Here is a 15,698-nt window from a genome sequence, read left to right on the forward strand (position 1 = left end):
AAAGATTCGTATGCAGAGATTATGAAAAACAACGAAAATGCATGTGTTTAAAAAAAGATGATTGTATTTGGTTAAACTTTAAGGATATTTGGTCCTCGATGCTCTTCAATTTCGTTTTTTATTTTGCCTCTTTAGTTTTTTTGTATTCGAGCGTCTCTGATGAGTCTTTTTTAGACGAAATTCGCGTCTGCCGTATATATACAAAATTGTATCATCGTGTAATGTGTTTTCGTACTAATAACAATTTTCACTGCTTACAGTTTTCACTGTTGAGTTTTTATTCAGGTGTTGACTCAAATTTAAAAAGCATGTCCTGTAGATTGATCTTAGGTATCTAGTATTTTTGTCAATGCTTACTACGATTTTTTTACTGTTTCTGATTACTATGCGATTTTTTTATGTAAAAAAAACGGCGTCATATGTTTTCGTATGAAAGAAAAATTGAATCAGTACACGGACAGGAAATGACTACAAAATAGAGAAATTCATATTTTCTAAAGTCGTGGTTCTGGTGATCGCTTGAATCATAAAAAAATTTATTAAATACTTTTCAGTACTAAAAATTACTAGTAAATCGTTTTAGGTGGGTGTTTCGTGTGCTGAAATTTTTAGATTTTGATTTAATTCAGATTGGCACCTGGTTTGTACAAAATGCATTATTTTTTCTAAAATAAAGTGCAGTTTTTCAAAATTTAGGATTAAATATTAAAAGTTAAGACTGTTTTAATCTTCATGTATCAAGGATGTATAAAAAAAATTGTCAGTGAAATATTGAATAAGATTTTGAACAACCATTTTATATAAGAACCTGCTAATTTTAACTCGCTGGTTTGTAATCAAAACGGCAAAAAAACACATGACAGTCACATGTCTTGAAGATCCGGTGTCTGACTTGCAAAAAACATATCTGGACTTTATTTTAACCCTTCAGAATTTTTTTCCACAACTATTCTAGTGATGCATATTTTTAACATTAATTAAAAATGGTTAAATAGGTCAGTTTTATTCAATTTGTTCTAACATCTTAAAAAAGCGACGTTGAATATGTTTAAAATATGTCAAGTTGTAGTGTTGTTGTTGTTCTAAATATGGAAGCCGAAAAACACGCCACAATGTACGCGTATGCAGTCGAAACCGACGAAATGTGGTTGATACGAAAACATATGACATACGAAAACATTTGACACGACGATATCCTTGTATCTATGATTAGTTTATTTTCTACAGAATGGATTTGTATTTGTTTTTAAGTCAGTAACTCGATGGTAGGGTTAGTTCATTGCCAGTTACACTGGTACTAAAGAGATAATCGTAACTGCAATTACGATTATCCCAATATGGCGACGGCAGATATAGGTAAAATCTTTACAGTCAATTTACTTAAATGTAACATGTTTTTGTCACTAGCTACTCAGCTGCAAGGTTTTTCTATACCATTACATCATATTTGAATCGTAACGGTGCACTGGAATTGTCTAAGCGCTTTGAAAATTGCCGTTGAAAAAATCGGGATGATAATCGTAACTCTATGGAATTTTTCTTGTTTGATAATCGTTATTTCTTTATCGGATAATAGTAACTGAAAAATTAAATGTGTTGTTCAGCATTTCAATGGTATTGTGTCTATTAAAATGCAAATGTACAGTTAATTGATGACATTAACGGAAAATTAAAAAAAATGAAGAAACTTACAGGTTAATATTTAACACAAATTTACTTATATATCTCTCAATTTATTTGCGTTTTTACCAAAACCATTTCTTGTCCCAGCCACTATAAAAAAATGTTTTTTGATCTTTACAAGTAATTTTTTATGCAGTCAGTACATGGAATTAGATTTAACATTTTTTAAGCAAATAAACATAATATTTTTAGAGGGACTAATAAGCTATGGATTCCTTGCATTTCCCTAGACACCCTATTCAACAGTCATGCTCAATGTTTGCAAGAGATATAAACTTAAGAGTCTTACAAAAGAAATGATGTTTTAATAACGGCACTTTAATTGTTGACAAAAAAGAGCACATCAAATAGACCAGAGTGAAACCGTATTTTTGTTAATGTCCACTTCGAAACGGTTCAAATCTCCTTCAGTATCTGGTGCTAAAATTATGAAACAAAATCAGTGTACAGCTTAATACGTGTTTTAATGTGTTCTATTGGTGGTTTTTTTTTTACAAAACCGTGATTTCTTGTCCCAGCCACTTTAAAAAAAATGTTTTTGATCTTTACAAGTAATTTTTTTGTGCAGTCAGTTATGTTTATATCGCTTGCAAACATTGAGCATGAATGTTGAATAGGGCGTCTAGGGAAATGCCAGGAATCCATAGCTTATTAGTCCCTCTAAAAATGTTATGTTTCTTTGCTTAAAAAATGTTAACATAAGTTGTATATAATCATTTTTGTTACTATTGCAATATGGAGATTGTGGGGAAAAAACCATGTAAATATGTCCACTACAAAACGGTCACCTACGAAATAAGTATAGGAGATTTTTATGTTTTTCAATTCTATTCGTGCAAAACAAATAGCAAGGGTTAGTTTCATGTAATTTTTAGTATGTGATCACCATTAGTATAGGGTTGATGTCAACTACGAAACTTTTTGTCCACTACGAACCAAACGGTTTTGTCAATTTGACACTCATGAAAATGTCCACTACGTAACATAAGTTGTACGTTTATATGTGAAGTACTATCTAATATTTATCGATAAAAAATGGTTTTCACATTCAGAAAAAAATGAGATCTTTCTAGTTTATAAACTAAAACAAACTAGAATGTCTATAGGAGACATTAAAATGCAATAAGATGTGCGTTGAAAAGCAGCCTTTCGTAGTTGACAAATGTCCCCTGCGAAACAGTACATACATTATGAAAATGATATCATTTTAAAGAGTATTTAAGATTGCACTTTTTTTTTTATTTACAAACAGGTCTACAATAGAGGTTTTCAAAATAACTCTAGAAATAAAAAATTTGACAAGTTGATTTTTAATTTTTTTAGGTCTGAAATTCACACTTTTATTGAAAAATGCCCTTATAACGGACAACAACATATTATGTATTACCTTTTAATGTATACATGTTGAAGATCGTACATTAACCTATAATGGTTTACTTTTTTGAAATTGTTATTAAGATGGAGAGTTGTCTCATTAGTACTCACACCGCATCTTCCTATATCTATGTAATAAGTACCTGTTCAATATATTGACAATGAAGCAGCTGTCGGGTCAGGTATTGTGTAGATATTCTAATTGTTTTCAAAGTTTCAATGTTATGTGCGCGTTTAAGGTGGGTTTTTTTTGGGAGAAAATGGAGGGGGTAGCAATATCCCATATCCCAAAAGTGCAAAACTGTTGTTCTTATTTTCTCGTCAAACTGTCTCTGGCGAATATTAAACGTCTTTTCTACTTCATTATGCCATAACGGGTATGGACTAGAATTGAACCAGCAGTCGCTTCCCGGTGGAAGAAATAGCACACATAGCCACCTGCATTAAATGATTTAAAACAATCAGTATTATATTTACTATGTTTTTATTCAGGATAAATCAATGTTCTTTAACAGTCTTAGGGACAGCTGAAGGACGCCTCCGGGTGCGGGAATTTCTCGCGACATTAAGGACCTATTGGTGACCTTCTGTTGTTGTTTTTTGTATGGTCGGGTTGTTGTCTCTGTGATACATTCCCAATTTCCATTCTCAATTTTATAAATCACAAATCTGATGTAGGGTGACACATATGTTTCCCCTCACAAGTATTGCCAGATATCATAACTTTCTATAAAATTGCCTCATCGCTCATTCCCATATTTTGTGACATTCCTAGTTCTTGGGAGTTTTCTGTATTTTAACATAGTTCGTGTTTTTCCCATATCCAAATTTCTTAAAGCTTGTTCACTCTTCCAATTTTATGATATAATAGTATGTAGCTGTTTTCATTAGAACCATTAATAATATATGCACAAAAAGATATGTCATAAGATGTTGAAACGTGATTAATTCATCACCATAATTTCATCATGTGCTATCAGATATACATTTTTAGTGTCAATATCAATAAAAAACTATCCAGTTACGATTATGTTCGCATTTTTAATACCATAATTACGATTATCTTTGTTTCCGAGTTACGATTATCATCCCGAATTTTTCAACGGCAATTTTCAAAGCGCTTAGTCAATTCCAGTGCACCGTTACGATTCAAATATGATGTAATTGTATAGAAAAATCTTGCAGCTGAGTAACTAGTGACAAAAACATGCTACATTTAAGTAAAATATCTGTAAAGAATTTGCCTATATCTGCCGTCGCCATATTGGGATAATCGTAATTGCAGTTACTATTATCTCTTTAATACCAGTGAGGTACGTACGTGTCCAGTCATGACATATTACGGGTGAATTGTTTAGGAAAATTACTAACCATTTGTTCTCGATGCAGGTAAAATAGCCAATATCAAACCCTGTTTTAATCAAATATCGCTTTTTTCTGCTTTTTATGTATTAGTTGTGTGTTGTTTGTTGTCAAATTTCATTTAATTTTCTATACTCGGAATTTCTACTCATGAATATTCAAAGTCAATATCTCAGCAAACAGCATGATAATTGAACATGTTCAAATGAAAGGAGGAGATGACGTATTTTGACATAGAACTAAAATTAGTGGTTTTGATATGCAAGATCAGAGTCCAAGTTACACAACGTATTGACCTTGACCCTTTGTTCATATGGTTCAATTTTCACTAATTAAGTCCCTATGTGTCTCACTAAATGTAACATAACAAAAATCCGAACTGCAAGTTGAATTCAGTTGGAGGTCCCTTATCGAAAAGTCAAATCAAAATATCATAGACATCAGACGAATTGAAAACAAAGGTCATATTCCTGGCTGGTTACAGGCATTTCCTGATGTGGATTTAAACTGGTATTATAGCTAGCTAAACATCTCGCTTGAATGAGAGTCGCATTGAATTCAATTCTATTGAAAACAATGTGTGAACAAAACAAACAGGTCAAAAATATGGGTACATCATTTAGCAGTGTTATATAATCTTAATTACTATAAAACAAATATGCGATCAAAGAAAAAACAAAAACACATGTGGACAAAGCACATAAGCAAAAAATGAAACGACAAATTTAATCATTTACAAAGAACACCATAACCGTAATTATGATGTTAAACAATGTCAATACATAGAAACTATACTTCAAGACCACTATGCATTGTTCATGAAGATGATACGGAATATTTACCAATAAGGTCTTTCTATCTTTCAATGAATTTTTGTTTAAAAAAGGACGAGACATTACTTCTCAGACACCTGTGACGTTTTATAAAGTTTGGGAAGCAGCTGAAAGCTGTTGAATACCGAAAAAGTTGGGGAAATATTAATTGAATCCAATCAGAAAAGAATCGGATTGGTAAATGGAAACAATCATCAATCGTCCTAATGTAAAATAAAATGATCTGGCTTCTTTTATCTTTTTGTTTTTGATATAAGTGTTTGAAGGAACTGCGATATATCTAAAAATAATGAGAGGTCGACAAAAAGAGGTGAACAGTTCATCCTCATAGGACTGTTCCTCAAACCTGTTTAGACGAGTTATAATGATTTTTAAACATTTCTATCTGAGCGTCACGGATGAGTCTTACGTAGACGAAACGCGCGTCTGGCGTTTTAAATTATAATCCTGCTACCTTTGATACTATTCTAAATTTTGATCTGAGCGTCATTGATGAGTCTTATGTAGACGAAACGCGCGTCTGGTGTATTAAATCATAATCCTGGTACCTTTGATACTATTCTAAATAAACCGTCACCCTCTTCATTTTAAAATTTAAACTTGATGATAAACAAATAACTACGGGTGAATTTGTTCTGCAAAGTAACGATCTATGGTATATGAGTACTACGGACATGAAGAATAACCTCGTCTTGGGGACTTAGTTACCTTTCCACGTCTTGTAGTGTTTGGTGCAAGAAGAAAGCTTTGTTTGGGAGGCTTTATTACCTTTCCGCGTGTTGTAATGATATTTACAAACCTATTTATTTAGCAGTTTTTCGAATTTAAAATTTACTAATCCAACATGATTTGGGATTTTTATTTATGCTTGGTTTGAATGTGAAGATTGCAGACCTTAAGCAGATCTGTATATGACGCTATTAACATGATGTCGCTTTTTTTCTTTATTATTTGTCATACTTTATCTCTCTTTTATATATTCAAACTGGTTGCTTCTGTTTGCCCTTGAAAAATCGTTGTCTATAAAATAGGGATGTCAACTCTGTGAAAATTTACTAATCGTTTACTCGTTGGATTTACCGAGCGATACTCGAGTACTCGCTCGGCAAAACATTACCAAAATGAAAACACTACATTATATTCATTTTATGGATTGTGGGTCGTTGTCTTAAGATCGTCAAACCCTTAACATTATTACCTATGACTAGATAATTGTACAAGAAATTTTATATAATTAATTCACCATTTACTACATGAACTAATTATGTAAAGTGGTCATAATCTAATCAACTAATTTATTAATAGCAAAATTATAACTCAACCAACAAAATCATTTAATGACCAACAAAGGGGTAATTAGTAGAACTTTCTAATGCAATTAATCATTTCCTGGGCAGATACAAGGGAGCAACGAATTTCGTTTTTTTAGCGTGTAGCGATTTCTGAGGTAAATAACAGGTCTGATGATATAAATATTCGCTCTGGTGGTACAGAGTTTGGAGATACGTAATCGTAGCTAAAAGTGTAAGCCTTGGAAAAACGCACTTGTTCATATATCCTATATGTACTTCTGTTTGGAAAATTTTAAATAATAGTTAATCGCAAATATTTGAATCGATTTTTAATTTTATCAATTTTGCTTTATATTTTATTTCCCGGGAGGCGTTCCCAAAAAACATAGTTTTTTGTATAAACTTGATAAAGCAACAGAATTATTACAGCAAACCAACCAGTCGAGTATCATTTTGATAATCGATAGTCGATAATACCGAGCGATACTCGAGTACTCGTTGACATCCCTACTATAAACCGATGATATCAAGTTCAGTGCGGAAGGCTCGCATATCAGAACTAACTAAACCTTAATTAGGTAATTCCAGACAAAAATTTTAGCCAGAAATAAAAATCGCTAGAAAGGACAACAAAATTTTGACCAATACTTTACCCCGTCTAACTATTTAACATACTTTTAACGTGCTTGACATATTTCATTGGATCTCCTGTCTTACACATTGCACATGGACACTCTGGTATAATGTAAGCAATGCCTATACCCACTGGATCCTCCTGCTCACAAGCATTACCGATAGATGTCTGCATGAGTCTTAACAAAACCATCATTATAATCTGAAATATATAGTTAATGTATTGTAAAATAGTATACGGGTCCTTTCTTAGTTTTTTCACAATCTTAATAAAACCATCAAAATAATCTAAAATGATCGTAAATTGAATAGCACATTCATTACAAAACATTTTCATTGACTGTAGATTTATCAAATTTGTTGGGTGGCAACTTTCAGTGGATTTGGAGGGTATAACTATGTTGAAAAACTTCAATTAAATGCTTTTTCTTCTTATATCACGCAAATTGGTTCCCACGAAAGTAATTGAATCGACAGCATGCTTCAAGTGTTTTAATATGTTGTGTACTGCATGTAATATGAAATACATATATATTCAAGCCCCACACGCTTTTTTATGTTCTTAAGATCAGTAAATGTAAACTACAAGCAGTGGAGTTTTTTTTTATCATGAATCCCCGAGGGTATAACCAGCCCAGTAGTCTACACTTCGGTGTTGACATGAATATCAATTACATGTTATATGGACATTTTCATAAATTTCCCGTTTTCTCAAATATGATTTTTTTTTTTTAAATTTTAAAATTCCAGGATATATAACCTTATAAAAAAGAAGATGTGGTATGATTGCCAATGAGAAAACTATCCACAAAAGCCCAAAATGACACAAACATTAACAATTATAGGTCATCGTACGGCCTTCAACAATGAGCAAAGCCGCATATAGTCAGCTATAAAAAGCCCCGATAAGACAATGTAAAACAATTCAAACGAGAAAACTAACGGCCTTATTTATGTAAAAAAAATGAACGAAAAACAAATATGTAACACATAACCAAACGACAACCACTGAATTACAGGCTCCTGACTTGGGACAGGCACATACATAAATAATGTGGCGGGGTTAAACATGTTAGCGGGATCCCAACCCTCCCATAACCTTGGACAGTGGTATAACAGTACAATATAAGAACGAACTATAAAAATCAGTAGAAAAAGGCTTAACTCATCAGATAGACAAAAATAAAAGTGGACGTGGCCAGGTACTTATACATCCCGACACAAAAAGACACAATGAACAGATCTGAGAGTACTCGCAGTTATCTGACAGCTAGTTCAAAGCCATTAACAACTAAAAAAAAAAACATGCCTCTAAGACTAAGCAATCAATCCGTACACATCCAACATACAATGGATTTAGTGTAAAGACGTCATAAACAGCCAGAGAAAAACATGACTTAGTCGTATTTGGAACAACTTTTTGGAACTTTGGGTCCTCAATGCTCTTCAACTTCCTACTTGTTTGGCTTTATAACTATTTTGAACTGAGCGTCACAGATTACTTTTATGTAGACGTAAGGCACATTTAATTAAAAGAAAGTAGCCCTTTTTCACAAAAAAATTGTAAATTAATCTTACGATAAAAATATTTAGTTAAATTGTTAAGGAATATTTTAGACTTAAGATAAATTTCACACTTCAGATTTTTTGTGAAAAGGGCTACAGGTACTTTTGATATCTATTTACCTATGTGTTTACAGGTACACAACAATCAAATAACAAAAATCTACTAAAATAAGCATTGGCCTCAGACTATCATAAAAAACCTCCAAAGATTCAAGTCATATATATATTACAACAAGGTTTTTATAAACGATTCGATTCCCCCTTTTGAATCCCATAGTTATAATTAGAGATCATGGAAATTGCTCAAATTAAAACATACACATAGGGTGGGAGATGGTATTTAATTAATAAACCCTAAATTATTCAATATACAAGCAAAACAATTGTTCGAGTTTTTCAAATTAATTTTAATAAAAGATTATGTAACATAAGGTTTATAATAAATGAAAGTATTGAACAGTTTAAAAATAAATGTTTTGCGTCGGTAATGATTATCCGTTTTTATATCTCATCATAGAAACCAGGATATACATAAAAACAATAGTACTAGTCTTATAGTGTTGAATAACTTAGGGAAAGATAAATAAATAATACGACTAAACAAGTAGGATGACAAATTAAGTCTCTCCTAAATATAAAATCATTCTTTGTTAGGGTAGTTCTTAAGATAGAATGTTCATATACTTTGCCAAAATAAAGATTAGACTAATTTTTTTCCCCGAAGTTATGAATCACCTTATAAATTTGAAATTATTAAGAAACTAGGGTTTCAAATCCCTCAGGCAATGTTGGCTTTATATGAATTTGGCCATTTTTGGGGGATATTTTTGACATTAAGCCCTTCAACAGTTTCGGTGCTTATACATCTTCGGATTTCAAATGTTTAGCTTTGAGCGTTCCTGATGAAAGTATATCCATAAAAGCGCGTCGGACGCAAGAAATTATAAAACGTGTTGTTTCAATTTTTTACATCACTGGGTCTTTACCTCTGCTGGTGGACTATCAATTCCCGAGGGTATCATCAGCTCAGTAGTCGGTGTTTCGGTACTGACCTGATTTAACAAATTTTACTAAAATTGTCCGTTTATGAATTTTGAAATTATTAAGAAACTAAGGTTTCAACTCCCTCAGGCAAAGTTGGCTTTAGATGAACTTGGTTTATTGTTTTCGGTATTTTTGAAATAAAGCTCTTCAACGGTTTCGGTACTTATACATCTTCGGATTTCAAATGTTTGGCTTTGAGCGTTACTGATGAAGGTATATCCAGAAAAGCGGTTCGGACGCGAGAAATTATAAAACGTAGTGTTTTCAATTTCTTACTATTTTTCAAGCACCAATTAAGTTTCGTAAAATTGTAGATTATTCATGTAAGAATACTTTTTAGTCAATAGAAAGAATTTTGAAATAAATGTATATGCATTTAGAAAAAAAAAGAAAATGGTGTCACCTATATTGTATTTCTTGCTTAAAGTATCAAAAAAAGAATTCTGTTATCGACATTCCTCCATAAATAACAAGGTTTTACTGTAAGAGTTATCCCCCTTAATGGCCTTATATAGATAAGTTAAAAAGGAATAGAAAGAGAATAAATCCAAGTACAGAATAGATGAAATTAACCCGATATTATGATTAATCTTAAGAATTTTGGAAATGGTGAACTGTATTCTTCATTGCTTCCTGTTCTTGCCTTTAATAATATTAACTTTCAAGATAGTTCAAATCTGTTCATCCGTCTCGACGTATTATTGTTGTCTTTACAGCCATAGGGTTTGCAGTAACCTATAATTCTACGTCAGCAATTTTACCTTTACAACCGTATGATTTGCAGTTCCCAGTTCTCGTATTCAGTAGTCTTTTCTTTTACTACGGAAAGTACTTGCATGGTACATGGTTAGATTTATTCTAGGAACTCGTCTCTCCTAAAATCAGGATCTTAAGTTATGTTATCAATCACTGTGCTGTTACTGCATTGTTGAAGCTTGTAGCGCTAGTGTTAATCACTACAAATATACATATGGATCTATCCGTATTGCATTTACAACCGTAGTGTTTGCAGTTCCCAGTTCTCGAATCCAATACTCTTCTCATTGAATACGAAAAGTTCTTTCTAGGAATTCGTCTCCCAATTAATCAAAATCAAAAGTTATTTTAATCAATCCCTGTTGCTGTGCTGTTGGAGCTAGAAGTCTCAGTGTAGATCACCACAAATATCTATATGGCTCTATACGTATCCAGTAACCGTTACTTCGGAAACTCGTGTACTCTGGATTTGTATGTTATCTTTAGTCCCAGAGTTTGATGTAAAAAGCTGTTACGAAGTTTCATTATCTGTATTGCAATCCAATTTCGAAATGACACTCCAATATGGTTACAAAACGAGATGAAAAACCTTTTCAAAAATGTTACTCCAACATGGTTACAAGACAAAATTTAAATCCCAGTCGTTACAAACACGTGATCCGTTCTTTTTCTACAGCATATATGACCACAGCGACTTTTTTGTCACACTGTGATTAAATATTTCAGTTGCATCATATTCCGTTCTCTTTTTATATTACCAGTATTCTATTCATTTCCACCAATTATCACGTTCAACTATGAATGACAAAGGTAAGGCATCTTTATGAATTCATTCCCGTTGCTGCTAATGCCACTACAAAAGAACGAAAGAATTGACAGTTTTCATCCTCCAAAATGGCATTAATTTGAATCCACTCTTTTTCTTAGAATTATGATCGTCTGTAATAGAACAAGAAAATAGAGTCTACAAACTGTTAAAAAATACCAGCACTTTGATTTGATAGAGCTGAAATGACGCGTGTTTCGTCTACATAAGACTCATTAGTGGTCATCGAATCAAAATAGCTGGTAGTTTAAAACTGTGGATTCACTATAATTTTTCGGGTTCCAATTTTATTTGATTTTGTGGCTAAAGGTGATAATTTTCTATAGGGTTGAATGCCAAATTTGGTAGAACTACGAAATCAAACCTCTTCAAAATATGTTTTTTTCTCAATCAACGAAAATTAGTTCCTAAAAAAATAAGTGAAATGACAGTGCGAAGTTGATGAGCACTGAATATCAACAAGTTTCTAAAGATTGTGTCGAATTTGCCTACGGGTATATATGCCGCTGTGTCAAACATATCGATGCTCATTCAACTGAGGTTAGTTGAAGGCACATTTGTTTGATCGAAAGTAGCTGCTGTACATATGTGGCATAACAATGAATCCAATTCAAGAATCATGAAAATTGTATGCTATTATAATGGGAAATTCAATCTCGAGCCTGTGTCTATAAACTCATCTGTGCAAGCAACGTTAGAAAGATAAAATAAATACTATGGTGGTTTCATGATAGTTATCAAAGGTACCAAGATTATAATTAAGTACGCCAGACGCGCTTTTCGACTACTCAAGACTCATCAATGACGCTAATAATTTTTTTTTTACAAAGTCAAACAAGTACAAAGTTGAAGAGCAGTCACATCTTTATTGAATTTATGTTGAAATTATGTTACATGAAGTTTTTACTACTAGTATCGAATACACTTAACAATTAACATTGTCAATTCATATCGATAAAAAATAGATCAAGGTAATATAAAGCATGCAAACCAAACATTAACACCTTAAAAGAGGAACGAAAGATACCAGAGGGACAGTCAAACTCATAAATCGAAAATAAACTGACAACTTTAAATCATATCATACACAGTGAAGTTACCATACTGCTTAGAGAACCTTAGAAACAGACCAAACCTTAAAAAAAAACTACCAACAAACCAACAAAAATGAGGTCAAGGTCACATTAACCCTACTAGGTAGACATTGTTACCTTATATTCATTAAAAACAACAAATTCACATAAACCTATTGGCACTGCTATTAAGAGTATCTGATCAACTTGTTGAGTAAGATGAAAGATGTGTCTACTTTTTTTTTTTTAAAGTTCCCATGGAGCGATGCCGCGTCTACTTTTTTTTTCAATTTCCATGGAGCAATGCTTTGTCTACTTTTTCTTTCATTTTTTAATGAAGCGATATGTGTCTATTTTCTTTTGAATTTCCATGAAGCGATGTTGTGTCTACTTTTTTCTCAAGTTTCCATGGAGCGATAGTGTTTCATTTTTTTTCAAGTTTCGATGGAGCGATGTTGTGTCTTCTTTTTTTCTCAGTTTCCATGGAGCGATGTTGTGTCTATTTTTTTCTTTCTCATTTTTCAATGAAGCGATGTTGTGTCTACTTTTTTCATGGAGCGAAGCTGTCTCAACTTTTTTCTCAAGTTTTCATGGAGCGCTGCTGTCTCAACTTTTTTCGCAAGTTTTCATGGAGCGAAGCTGTCTCAACTTTTTCTCAAGTTTTCATGGAACGATGCTGTATCAACGTTTTTCTCAAGTTTTCATGGAGCGAGCTGTCTCAACTTTTTCTCAAGCTTTCATGGAGCGATGCTGTCTCAATTTTTCTCAAGTTTTCATGAAGCGATGCTGTCTCAACATTTTTCTCAAGCTTTCATGGAGCGAGCTGTCTCAACTTTTTCTCAAGCTTTCATGGGGCGATGCTGTCTCAACTTTTTCTCAAGTTTTCATGGAGCGATGCTGCCTCAAGTTTTTAAGGAGCGATGCTGTCTCAACGTTTTTCTCAAGTTTTCATGAAGCGATGCTGTTCCAACTTTTTTTCAAGTTTCCATGGAGCGATGCTGTCTCAACTTTTTCTCAAGTTTCCATGGAGCGATGCTGTCTCAACTGTTTTCTCAAGTTTCTATGGAGCGATGCTGTCTCAACTGTTTTCTCAAGTTTTCATGGAGCGATGTTGTCTTAACTTTTTTCTCTAGTTTTCATGGAGCGAGTAGTCATATGACCACCAAAGGGGCTAGCAGTCGTTTTGTGTGAGTTTGAAGCTTAGGTACTTTATTATATCTTAATCTATCAAAGTGAAATTTAAGGAAGGTAAGTTCTGAATCATGCCAATACCAAAAACACTGGCTACTGAGCTAAGGATAAAATCGGGGACTAGCAGTCCACCAATAGCATTATCGATCCTGAGAAATGAAGCGACCAAAAGCGAAGATTTACGGTAGCAAAACTGATCTAAACAGGTATCACATTATAACTTAGCATTGCTGATAATTGTAAATCTCATGTGAATTTATAACAAGACTAAGGGTTATAAAACCACCCTTATCAACAGTGATTTGGGCAACGCATGTCAACACTGATACCAACTCTAGTAGACTTCCTTCACTCAACAGCATTAACAATGACACATATAATGCAGCTACTATATATGAATACTTCAATCAAAATAACACTGGCGCAGATATGAGTTGTTTATGACGCAGATATGAGTTGTTTATGAGTAGCACATGGTTCTCACCCTTTAAAATGACAAAACAAATCAGGATTTTTCCAAATTTCTATAAAATGTTCACATTCATCAAAGGTGAGCACAAACGATATAGAGATGAAGCAACATACGTTACTTTTAAGGCTTTTAGACAAGCTTCTTTGTACAGTTATTTTTGTGCAACACATAAAAGTGTACTCACTTGAAAAGGAACGACCAGGGAGTTTAAAATTAAAAATGGATATAGCTGAAACTTAAAATTAATTGTGAAAGATTCAAAAGTCTTTAATCTTTCATTTACAAAGACATTTCCAGCCTGAAACTATTGGCATAGAATTCCAGGCGTTTTTTCCCAGTCCAAGATGGATTGGAACTCTGGTAGCAGAAACAGTATCATTGATTAGTAGTCATCATTTCCTATCATCATTCTTTACAAAACATACATTTTTCGACTCTCCCTTTTAAGTGGGTCTCATTGGGGTCCAATCGTGACGCGGGATTGCCGATTTTTTGTAAGCGTGACCCGCGAAAGTCAAATTATTGTGTTATGAAAACGGGAACTGAGGTCTAGCGGGACCCGGGAAATGACAAAAACATGAGAATTGCTTACGTACATAGTGTAAGCGGGATACGGGAATCTGACAAAACAGTATAGTCCGTTGGAAGGGGGAGATAAATGGCTGACCCGTTATAAGAGAGAGCCATATCTCTTGCACGTGAATGACACCTTTGTAGTTTTCTAAATAGAGCAGTCTAATACAACCAGCACTCGAACCCGCTCAGTGGAAAGGCATTAATATATGATGCAATAGAGGTTTCCCAATCCACTAATAGTACTATAAAGAAATATATTTAAACTAAAACATACATATCAAAGATTTCTTTTCCGCTCATAACTCAAAGAATAGATGATTTAGAAGAAAAAAAACAACAATCTGTTTATTTGAGCATCTAGTGCAGAGAAATTGGTACTCCTACATGTATGACATCTTGTGTAGACATACGAAAATCAAAACGTCAGAAAATGCTGAGCTTTTAGGAATACACCATAAAGTTAAAGCATCAATCTTGAAGACTTTTAATTCACCGTAACAGACTTTAAGCAAAATTGCCCATATTTGTGTTCATGGAAAAACTCATTTTTGTGAATAAAAAGAAATCTATGAGGCATAAAACAGGGAAGACAAGTTTTATAACATGGCTGCAGCTTTTAGAAAATAAAAATAAAAAATGATCCCAATATTGTATTGTCTTTCTACAAAGTCAAATGTATATTTTCACTTTCATTCCATGTTAAAAAAAAAACTATGAGAGTTATCCCCCTTAAATGGTTTTAAAAATTGATTTTAAAAAAAAACACTAAATTTTTGGTATTTTATCTTACATTTTGGATAATGCAATATATTATACTTTTAAATTATCACTAGTTTGTCTTCAGTCAAAAACTTACCATGTCATTAATGATGCGACGACCTCAAATGGTGCTTGAACAGGACTCGGAGAATAGACTATGGTGCTCCTAAAAATTCCCAAAAAAATCCGATTCTACGGAAATCCGAAGCCTTTGGTTCATATTTAAAACTGGCATATGCACATAGAAAAATGTATATT

General features: G+C 33.0%; 1 protein-coding gene across 1 annotated transcript in view; it reads right to left on the bottom strand.

Moving 5' to 3' along the window:
* The window catches only part of LOC134710848 (peripherin-2-like), a 36,640-nt gene that overhangs the window by 799 nt on the left and 20,143 nt on the right, over nt 1-15,698 (bottom strand). Inside the window, exon 3 of the mRNA XM_063571254.1 lies at nt 7,220-7,379. Coding sequence (XP_063427324.1) covers nt 7,220-7,379 — 160 coding nt within the window. The remainder of the gene's footprint in view (nt 1-7,219; nt 7,380-15,698) is intronic.

Source organism: Mytilus trossulus, chromosome 3 (genome assembly GCF_036588685.1).
Source record: "Mytilus trossulus isolate FHL-02 chromosome 3, PNRI_Mtr1.1.1.hap1, whole genome shotgun sequence".
In the NCBI taxonomy this organism is placed as follows: Eukaryota; Metazoa; Mollusca; class Bivalvia; order Mytilida; family Mytilidae; genus Mytilus; species Mytilus trossulus.